Source organism: Pyxicephalus adspersus, chromosome 6 (genome assembly GCF_032062135.1).
Source record: "Pyxicephalus adspersus chromosome 6, UCB_Pads_2.0, whole genome shotgun sequence".
Classification (NCBI taxonomy): Eukaryota; Metazoa; Chordata; class Amphibia; order Anura; family Pyxicephalidae; genus Pyxicephalus; species Pyxicephalus adspersus.
The window spans coordinates 107,565,358-107,577,117 of NC_092863.1; the positions used below are offsets into that span (position 1 = coordinate 107,565,358).

At 41.2% G+C, this 11,760-nt stretch overlaps 1 protein-coding gene and 1 long non-coding RNA gene across 4 annotated transcripts in view; both read right to left on the minus strand.

Moving 5' to 3' along the window:
• Positions 1–11,760, minus strand: part of LOC140332641 (uncharacterized) — a 34,741-nt gene continuing 22,981 nt past the window's right edge. For 2 of the 3 annotated variants that reach the window (XM_072413834.1, XM_072413835.1), the window contains exon 9: positions 1–634. In XM_072413834.1, the coding sequence (XP_072269935.1) occupies positions 333–634 (302 nt within the window). In that variant the 3' untranslated portion in view covers positions 1–332. The remainder of the gene's footprint in view (positions 635–11,760) is intronic. The other variant, XM_072413836.1, reaches the window with a different exon arrangement.
• Positions 7,926–10,405, minus strand: LOC140332640 (uncharacterized). The gene is made up of 3 exons (XR_011921218.1): positions 10,329–10,405; positions 8,924–9,007; positions 7,926–8,060 (listed from the first exon to the last, which is right to left on the minus strand). It is a non-coding gene; the product is annotated as an uncharacterized lncRNA (long non-coding RNA).

The following is an 11,760-nucleotide window of genomic DNA, read 5'->3' on the forward strand; positions in this document are numbered from 1 at the left end:
TAACATAATACACAACAGATTATTCCCGGTATTCCCTTTATTTTCCTCTGATTCCCACTTTAAGATTTCTTTTTTTGTATTTTTCACAATAAATGCCATATTACAGGGAAGAGTTCTGCCCTCACTATTCACCCCTCTTCCCCAGCATCCTCACCATGGATAATTCCAGATGTAATCCTATAAATGGGGTGACTGGGGGATGGGCATTTAGAGCGCCATGTCCTGTGACTGAGCATGGCCACTGCTGTTGGGTCATATCATTAGTTCATTCGGATTTTCCATCATAACCCTCCAAGCTATCATACATACAGACATCAACAAACTGTGTCCACTCATTGCATCTTGCATAATCCAGTGGTGCACACCCGCATTAGGGCTTCTGGGATCCTAAAATATCCCTTTATGTCTCCTGTGTACCTCCATCTGTTCCCTCCAATGCCACACCTGGTCACCTGGTCACTGTCCTTTAGGGAGTCCTCCGTCACTTGGGCCAGTGTGGAGCTGCGATCTGTGCAATCTTTGGTGGAGTCTGATTGGGATTTCTGTGTGTCCGAGAGGAAATAACACTTATCATTGATGGAGATCCAAAGATCCGGACATCTACCAGTGGTGCAGTTATCTCTCTTTGCTCCTCCTGGGACAAAAGTTCATCATAAAGAGAAATTCCAACAATTGTAAAAGTATTCAGTAACAATGTGCAGGGAGTGCAGCCTCCTGCCGGTCATTCCACCACTTCTAATGATTGCATCGTACAATAAACCGAGTTTATTTCTTGTCTTCTGGTAAATGTAATGTACAGCACAGAGAATAAGGCTGGGTCCACACAGACTGTGATGATTATATGAACACCATACAATAAACAACTTGGCACCAAATCCCTTCTGCTTCACAGTCATTAGAAAGAAGATCAGCAACCATTCTTCTATCTTCCGTAGCTTCCCACAAGAGGTTTTTTCTTTATTAAATTCAAAATTGTCTATTACTTCTAGGCACCATACTAGGTAAACCCCCCTCCGAAAGTAAAGCTCTTTTGACAGCTTCTTGCCACCTACTGAAAGCTACTTGTAGCCCGGGACCTTTATTAACTCCCCTCCATCTGCAGTAATTGGCTGTAATTTTAGCCTCAACCAGTATGAATTGATTTGTTGTACAATATTGGAAAGTGAAGGGAAAGCATTGACTACTGGCTCTTCTAGGGATTGCAGCTTCCAGCGCCCTAATCCTTACTATACTAAACAATGACAGAAGTGAAGGGTACCGCCCCCTATGATTAGCCCACTCCCCTGAGGAACACAACTTTTTACCTGACATTTAAATGTTGTCTGTTTTATGTTTATAATCCTGAATATTGTTATTTTAGTTCACTATCACTATTTTATGTAAACTGCTCAGAATTGTCTGACTACAATATTAATATATATGAAATGAACATGTTGAGGAGGCAATGATTTTCTAGATAAAAAGTAGGGATGAGCGAGTAAGATTCTTAAACTCGAATTTGGCCTGTAAGGAATATAATTCTGCTGAGTTTTAAATTTAAGTTGTTTTTGTATTTTTGCTATATTTTGCAGATAATTGAGTTGTGTCTATAACTAGTTATATCCTCCTTATCAGTAGGTCAATATTTGCTCCATCCTTACTTTGAAACAAGTTGTTAATTTTGTTTCTTGTTATTGACTAACTACTAAAGCTGCGTACACACGTCAAATTTTTCTCGCCTGATAATTGGCATTGGCCAGATATGGGGCGAGAATCTGGCGTGTGTACAGACCAGGTCGTTCTTCGTCCATGGATCCGTCGTGGAGGATCCACGGATGATGAACGATGAGCGATCCTAATGCAAGGGAAGGGGAGATCGCGCAGCAGGGTGTCACTCCGTCACTCTCCCCCTCCCCTCACCATAGAGCAGAACGGTGCTGTATGTACAGCAATCGTTCATTCATCTTGCGGTTCTTATCGTTGGAAAGGATTGTGAAAGATCCTTTCCAACAACAGGAATTGCACGTGTGTATGCAACTTAAGTGTCTTCCACCTTGTTGTCTGACTATATAAACTGTGATGTGATAATAAATATTTGAGAAGAAGTGATATAACTACATGCTTAAGCTGCTTGTGTGTTATTCACTGCTCCCAACGCATTGAAAACAGAGGCCACAATAAAAAGGGAACCTGATCTGGGATCAATAGGAGATTGCCTTAACAGTTTGGTGTCAGAAGTGGGATATCTACCTACATTAAAAGGACCAGGATCGGGTAAGTAGAAATTTCCTTTTCTTCCTCTGCCCTCCCCTGTGTCCCTTTAGATATCTTATGAACCTAAGCACTGTGGCAGTGTAGGCTCCCTCATAGAAGGACTGGGTCCTTAAATAGGAAGATTTGGGAAATATTTTATTGAATATGTGCGCACTTGTGGCCTCTGTTTTAATGTACAGAGTATAAGAATTTTGTTGCATGATATAGAAGCTTAGGAAATATTGTATATAAGATAAGTTTGTGTGCTAATCTGGTTGCCAAGGTGAGGTTGGGTCAGTCCTCACTGCCTCAGGCAAGCAGTAACGTGACCTAAGCTGCGTTTTGGTAAGCGGTCCTGGGAACACGACGTCAGCAAGCACTGCAGCTACCTACTGAACTAACAATAACTGTGTACAATCGTCTGATATTTACAAGCCATACTTTCCCACTGTGTAACATGTGCTAGAAATAATGTGCAAGGAAAGAATTCAGGACAACATGAACATTTGTTACCTCCACAGGGTCCATTACAAGAGTTACAAATTGACTTCACACACATGCCAAAGGCTTCCAATGGATGTCAGATAATATTAGTGATCACAGATAGATTCAGCAGATGGGTAGAAGATTTTGTAGTCAGGAAAGAAAATGCAAGGACATAGCTAAGATACTATGCAAGGAGATCATCCCCAGATTTGGATGCCCATTGAGAATAAGCTCGGACAATGGCACTCCATTCACTTCCAAGTCACACAGGAGATTTAAAAAATGATGAACATAGAATGGAAGGTCCACATCCCATATCACCCCCAGAGTGCTGGAGTAGTAGAAAGGATGAATAGGACATGAAAGACAAACTTAGAAAAGCAACTGGAGGGACATTCCATAAGTGGGACCAATACCTACCAGCCATACTAGCAGAAATAAGAATGACACACAACCCGGTTAATAGGCTGTCACCTTTTAAAATTTTAATGGGAAGACCTTTTCCTACCCCCTGGGCTAAAGACCCTTTAATTTTAATACCCAGGGGATGTCCAACAAATCCAAGACCAATGTGTAGCTAAACTTAATGAAAATTGAACAGCAACTACGGAGATATCTCTCTTTCTTTTCCTCTCCCTACAGATCAGCCGACGCACCCATTCAAGCCTGGAGACGTAATATTGGTTAAAGCTCTGCACAAGCACAAATCCTTGGATCCGCCCTTTGGACCCCCGGCCACCATAGAAAAACTGTGCTGACCAGTGAAGGACCCACCTGGATACACGCTTCAAGAGTGAAAAAAGTACCACGATCCAGCAACAGGATGATGCTTCTTGATCCACAAGTACCAGCCCGGATGCTTCAGTTTTGGAGCCCTGATGGTCATTTTCTGCCTTGTATGGGTCACAACTATTAGCCACTATCACCCTCAAGATGGGCCCTTCGTTTGTCCCCAAGCAAGCCATTACCTAAAGAATTGCTCTACCCTGGCTATGCACCAGCGAGGATTTGAGTATAGTGACTGAACTGATTTCCAGGGTAACATATGGGAACGTCTTGTCAAAGAAATATATAATAGTTGTAGTTTTTGCCTATCTGATATGCATAGTACTCAAGATATGTTAACTTCTTGTTTGATTGCTGTCTCCACTCCAGGCAGCATACTGCTTAGAGTCTTTATCAATATCTATAATGACACTGATGACACTGAAAGTGATTTATATTTACTCCATAACCCGTATAACTTTTGTAATAACTGTCAAACCTATGACTCCCTGAAACTGTTATTGTCAATATGCAAATCTAGAATCATTCATCTTCCTCGAGTTATGTGTGCTGAAGAACCTGGGGCTGTTTATTTGCATGTAAAGAAACAAAGGTATGAAGTCAGGTAGTTATCCTTTGTTCAAGGATAAAAGGAAGGGAAATGTAAGGAATATAATTTTGCTGAGTTTTGAATTTAGGTTGTTTTTGTGTTTTTGCTATATTTTGCAGATAATTAAATTGTGTCTATAACTAGTTATATCCTCCTTATCAGTAGGCCAATATTTGCTCCATCCTTACCTTGAGACTTCTTACCTTGAAACATCTTGCTCAGCGAAGTTGTTAATTAGGTTTCTTGTTACTGACTAACTACTAAGTGTCTTCCACCTTGTTGTCTGAGTATATAAATTGCAATGTGATAATAAAGATTTGAGAAGAAGTGATATAACTATATGCTTGAGCTGCTTGTGTGTTATTCACTGCTCCCAACATGTTGAAAACCGAGGCCATGATAGATAGGTGTAAACTGATCTGGGATCAGCAGGAAATTGCCTTAACATGGCTGTTCCCGCTTACCAAAATTCACTGACCGAGATCAACTTTTCCTTTAAAAAAAATGTTGAAAAAAAAAGTCCCGCGGGCTGTGCTGATCAATAAATTCATTGATCAGCTCAGTGTGCGTTCCCCGTGTGCTCAAGCGTCATCAGGATTTTCCTTTCCTTACCAATCAGAGAGCACTAAAGGTTTTGAATGGGGAGACTTGTCCCCATTTACCCTCTAGTGTCCGTTAGATAAAATTAAACACAGAAATATTCCACATCCTTGTATATTAAAACAAATAAAGATGTGTTCAGAATAATAGCAGTCCAACTTCACTAATCTTATTCACTAAGCAACAGAAAATCAACATACCCAACAACCATAGCAAAGAATGCTGCAAATTCTGTGTAATGAAATCATTAATTGTTCAAAAATCATTCATTCTATGTGGATTACAGCCTTTGGTTAGGGCAGGAAGGCAGCAAATGTTGTACATTCCAGTTATGGTGGATTTCTCTCTCAAAATATGAGTAAAATGGCTTGTTCAAAGCCCTCAAGCTATCGACAAGAAGCCTCCGCAAGGAGCCCAAGCCATCAGCAACCAGCCCTCGCAAAGCCCCCAAACTATCGAGAAGAAGCACCCGCAAAGCCCCAAGCTATTAACCAGAAGCTCCCCAAAGCCCCTGAGCTATCGCCAAGAAGCCTCCACAAAACCCGCGAGCCATCAGCAGGAAGCCCTTGAAAAGCCCCCAAGCTATCAACAAGAAACCCCTGCAAAGCCCTCGAGCCATCATCAAGAAGCCTCTGCAAAGCCCCTAAGCTATAGGCAAGAAGCCAGAAAGAGGAAGAGGAAATATACTTGAAATTGGTGTTTCAACAAGACAACTACCCCAAAACACCAGTAATTGAGCAACGTCTTTGTTCCAGACCAAATGTAAAAACACACCATGCAGAAGAATTGTGAAATGTTATCCTATCATTCTGGGCTGGAATACCTGGTCACAGGTGACAAAAGCTGGTGGACTCCATACCTTGTCCCCTGCATGACCCTCCAGCAGGACTGATAAAACCAAAAAGGGGGGAAGGGTGGGGGCTACCAAAATACCTTAGTCATGCCGTCCTTTGCAAATTCCTGCTACAGGCCTCCCTTTAGGTACAGACATGTAATTTTGGGCACAGAATTCATACACAGATTGAACTTGATGGTAAATACTTGGGGATGATGTCCAAGCCATCTGGGATGGCGAGAGATAACATCATGCCAACAAGTTAGAAACTGTGATAACCTTTTCTACATTTTGTTTTCATCTTCTGTTCACCTCTGGACTTCTGGGGATTAATTTACCAAGCAGACTGTAGTATGTACAGAGAAGAGTCTAAAGACTGTATAGTTCACAACCTCTGTTCTGCTGTTTTTTAGTGGTTTATTATATGAAATGGTAATGTAGCTGTTACAGGTGGGATGGTGGACCCTCCGTGTTGCCAGCCCGCTTGACTGGGACATATACAGGGCTTAGAGTCTAAGGCATCAGCCTCCAGCTTCACCAGCACACCCCCGACAATGGGTGATGGACTTTAGAAGGTGATGCCCAGCTTGTTGCCCCCATAAGGGCAACACAAGGGCAGGTAACTGCTGACTGGTTAGGATCACAAGCGAAAAGACAGAAGAGTAGTCAAACCGAGCCAAAGGTCGGGAGGAGCGGTCATATAGAGCCGGGGTCAGTATACCAAAGGTCAGGATCAGGGAATGCAGACAGGAACCTGGAACAGAGCTTAGTACAACTTCCTGTTGCCAGTCACTTTCCTATATAGAGAATGTTAAGTGATCAGCAGGTAACTAAACCCGCCATCGGAGTGCTAAAGCAAAGGCAGCTCAGGAGGTGTTCACTCTTCCACCAGCAGACTGTTGGGTTAGCACAATTTATTTAATATCAGTTATGTCTCACCAACAATAATGCTTTACCAGTATAATCTGATATACGTATACTATACATGAGGTCATCCTAAAGGAATGCAGCATATCCTGTAACTGGAATCCCTATAATGTAAAATACTGATCATTGGTCGGTACTGGTTAAACACTGGCCATTGTCTTAGTTCTTGGGAAGTTAAAAACGCATTGCCATACCTAATAACTAGTCTTGACCAGAAGTAACTGTATGCAACATGTTTTTTGATCATCTGCCAAGCCATTAATTTGGAAGACTCCTTGGATGAATGCAACTCACTTCCGCAGCTAAGTGTTTTTGTTATATTTAACTCTGTTACTGCATTGTTTTATCCATCTGTATTTATTATTAACTAGTATAATCTGTCAAGTCTTTGTGTTATCTCTCTTTGTACACTTCAAATTCAGCCCATCAATATTTGCATAAACTGTCACAAATTATATCCGTGACATAACACAGACGGAGCGCATCTGTGGGATTACTCTAGCCCTCTGGGGTAAAGGGGCAGCTCTGAGGGAGTAACATGATTCAGAGCAGGAAGTGAGCCGTGGATGGCATTATTGGTCAGAGCTTCTGTTGTCCGGTGGTCCTGTGGGGATCTGTGGAAGTAGCTGTGTATACAAAGCAGATCCTAGGGTTGTTTAAACTCATTTAAAAAATTTTCATCATCAAAAAATTCAGGCGTGTAAAGAAAATATTTAGTTGGCATTGGATATACTGATGGTATCACCCCAAGAGCAGAAAGTGGAGCTGCTACTGGGGTTATGGGAAGAAATGGGCTACACCGCCAAATGTGCTACAGATTTGGAACCATGAAAATGAAAGAGGTTCTATCATTAGAAATTGGTGCAAAGACAAAGAATGGAGTCCAGTCACAATGTGCTACTATTAAGTAATGAGGATTATGAGAGGAAATAAGGCAATGAGAATGAAGGGGGTCCACCAACAATGTGCTATTGCATGAAATTAGGGTCATGGGAAGATTGGGGGTCAACCCATAAAATGCTTTTATAAGTAATTGTCATCATGGGAAATAATAAGGTCTTTTCATAATATGCTCAGGTAAGGATATGGGGCCAAGAAAAGGAATGAGGTCAAATCACAGTGGGCTATTGTAAGCAATTCTCTAATTTCCATCATAGTTTATAGATTTTAAAGCCACAGATGACAGCCAATAGGAAATATTGTTAGGTAGGTAGTGATAGAGACGCTGGAAGAAGGAGTCGTTTCTCTGGTCACAGAGATTGGCAGAGTTCTTCTGCCATTCCTCTAATATTGTTAAAGAGGCTAAGAATGGAAACTGCATACCACAGGGCTAAGGAAAATCCAAAAAGGACCAAGGGACACAAACAAAAATACAAAGGTTTGGGGGTCATTTTGAGATGTTGGCTATCATTTATCTTTATCCGTTTTACTTAATTTATAAAAATAACCATAAGCTGTGTAAATGACAGGTCCTCTTTATAATTTGGGCCATGATGAAAATTCTACCTTGTTGCGCCTTGGTAGGAGTTGTGTTCTTCTTCTTTGTTGCCATGTTGGGTTTGTCAATCACAACATACAATGTCTTGTTTTCTTCCTGTGGAGAGACTGAGATAACATTGTGCCTATAAATCCTTCATACAGAAGAGATCACAGCCTTATACTGACCTCCTCCACCCCTGATACTGCTATCCATGTGTGATAAATAGAAAAATGGGGGGACATGCAAATCCTTAATGGTGTACAAACTTTCTCACTAAAATAACACAAAGATCCCTGAGCTATAGATGGAATTGTAGCAGATACTGGACTGGTCTGTCCTGACTGTGAGCTCCTCAGGGGTGGAGTCTGATGTGGGAAATAATTTAATCCATAAACTACATCATGGACTTCCAAGCACAGCCATCCAAACCATGGAAAATAAACATTATAATCCATACAATGAAAATTTACAGCACCATCATATGTGGTAATTTATTCATGAGACCAAATGTTCTCGGTAAAAAGGGATATGCAAAATAAATAAAAGTGCCAACTATGTAAGTGAAACAAACACCCCCAATAGGGTGATGACCCTCAAATCCTTTTGTCTTCCACATAAAATATATAACTTCTCTCCAGTCATATAAATAAAAGGTCTAACACCTGTGCAGACTTCCTGACCCCGAGGATGAGATTATACAACTAGAACCCGGAGGTTCATCAAATTTCACTCCTCCCATCATGTTCTTGAACAAGCAACACCCATCCATGGTGATTGGATAAGGAGTTTGTTGTATCTATGTGGAAATAAATGGAGGATTTTCCTGGAACTTATTGAGTGAAAGAACTGGATTTAGTGGTTTGGACCAGATATAAAACATTTTCAATATTTCAATAAGTCCGGCTGGATGTAACCAATTAATACTGGACAAACCATTGCCTGAATGAATAAAGAAGCTTTATATACACGTGTTATATGAAAACTCTACCTTCCTTTATCTTGTTTTTTTTTCCCCTCTTGGTGTTGTTAACTGAGGCGTATGTGGGCGTGGTGACGTCCGGCTGTGGAGAGACTGAGATAACGGTACATAATGAGGAACCATTACAGATATCCCACAGAGTGCCATCATGACTAACATCGGTAATTTGTGGTCATCCAGAGCTCAAGCTACCAACCAGTAAGTCATGTGATATATCCTAGGTAGTAAGAAGGGTTGTATAAAAAAATGCGGCTTTTATGTGTTTCCCTAAAAATATTTTACCTTTTTACACTTAGGATGCTTTTCTACAGGTTTCACTGACATCCCGACTTTTGGGGATAGTTTTCTTCATTCTCCCCATCTCATCTATCCATATCCAGGAGCTAGAATACGTGGGGCTGCCACTGGGAGTTAAGAAAACATTCTTCAACGAGGACTTTAGTTTCAGTAACAAAACATAGAATTTCTATTTTCTTGCTTTGAGGTTTTCATTCCTTCATCAAAGGGTGATTGATAGTGGTGCAGCTACTGGATTGGTTCATTTTAATAAATGTCATTTCTTCTGCGATGGTGGCAGATGGCAGAAACCATTTTTAGAGAAAACCTTCTCTGAAATTGAGCTGCAATCACTAAACTTATTACCTTTGTGCTTTTTCATTAAATAGTCCGTTCTGTAAGCCTGACTCCAGAGTAATGTATCACATTAACTTTCATCATCTCCCTGCAGTGACTGAAAAGGGCCGGCCATTTCACAAGGGGCAAGGCTTGGCTTGGAGTAATTTGTATTTTTCTACCTTGTGAAAACATGTATTACCGGGATCACTTTCTATCTACCACCACTGATAGTAATGTGCTTGGTAGTGGTGCTGCTAGTGCCCTCCATCCCGCTGCTAGCCATCGTTTAGTGAATTATGGATCCAAACCCAATAGGTTAAGGTTGAGTTTTAATTTATATTTATTTATTTTACCTCCCCAGTCTCCCTAATAGGCAGCAGCAGAAAAGAGTCCTTGGAACTGGGGTACAGGGGTATTGTCTTGGCTCTTATTGGAACTGAAATTAGAAGTTGCTTGGATGTGACTAAATATTTTGAGATATACCATGACCTAGATCAATGATTCCCAACCAAGGTCTCTCTGGAGGTTGCTGAGGGTTTCTTGAGCCATAAGCAAGTTGTCCCTCTCAGGTCAGTGTAAGTAACTCCAATGATCTTTTTGGCTATCTGTAAGGGTGACATTCTTCCAACTGGTTAGCAATGTAAGAGACATTCTTCTACTAATCACCACACTAATATACTGTGAGCTGGGGATACAGAAATCAAAGCTGGGGTTCCTCAAAACTTGTGAAAATATGTTGAGAAAGCCTGGCCTGGATAAATGAACAGATATTTTCTATGTTACATATTACTTGCTCTACCTTTCTTCATCCTGGCAGACTTTTTTTCCTTTTCTGCTTCTGCTGCTTTCTTGGGTTTGGTAACACAGGCGTATGTGCCAGACAGGGATAGATATTGAAGCTGGAATTCCCTAGTGTCCATGCACTGAGCACAGATCTGCTGGTATGCTCCCTGCCATGGCAGGTGATATCAGTGCCCAATTCTTTTAGTGAGCAGGGTCCCAAACCTTCATTTCTATATTTTTATGGACAAATAGTTCTGGAGATCTAACACTTTCACATGAAGTCAGCAGTATGCTGTATGCAGAATTTGTGGTCATTCAGTTTACATTTTGTCATCCCTGTCGGTGGATGAAACCTTTGCTTGCTCATAACATGAATGTCCGTATTCCTCATCTTTCACCTAGACGTTCTCAGAACTTAGGACAACTCTTATCATCTGAGAGCTAACACTCTGACCAAAATGTCTGTTATATTATCTGTGCACAATGGGGAGCAATTGATAAGACCCCAGTAATCACAACAATGCTCCTCTTAGAAGATGATTTACCAAGCCTGTTGGCTTAGAAAAGTGAGATATCTCCAAAAGAGATTCTCCACTTAGCTTAGTGAATAAGCTGAAGTCCTGATGACCCAAGTGAATCATAAGCAATTACAGCACGCACCGCATTACAGGATTGGCGCCTGAAACACCGGAGACTGAGATTAGACCTGCAATAGTTAGTAACTTAGGGTCTATGTGTGTGGCAGCTCATAAGAACTAATTTTGAAATAGGGCGCTGTGCTGTCCTGTGGGACGAGTGTATGTAATGTATTTTCTTTGTGTTATTGTTTGGGAATTTTGTTTATTGTGATAGTACGCAGTAAAGTACATTCTGTTTTATATAAACAGGTGTCAGTGCTGATTTTCCTGTTTGTGACTTCGCTGTATCCTAGAAAGCCCCCGGTACACGGCTTACAGCAGAGTCAGGGGCACAGACAAAAGTTGGTCCAGGTAGCAAACATTATTAGGAATAGGAAGAGTCAGCAACAGGAGTCAGTCCATGCGAGATGTTATACCAGGCAACTGGAGCTCAGAGGCTATAATTACCAAGCAGCCAATGGCACGGACTAATTGGCTGCAGCATATACTCTAAAATCTGTTTCAGGCTCAGTGTATTTGCTGGTCATGCTGAAATATGCATTGGTATTGGAATCTGCACCGCTAAAGAGAACCTGGGGACATTGCAATCTGCTGAGCAGAGGACAGACAACTCATTTCTTTATTTTGTTTGATGCTGTAACATTGTCAGAGGAAATAAAGACGAGGCATTATATATCGGTGACATACAACACGGGATCATCGGATAGAAAATTGTCCCCTGTATCGTCTCCTATATCTCTGAATATATTTAATATGTACAATTAGCCCCACCCCCGAGGAGACCATTACCTGCAATTCTAAGATATATCA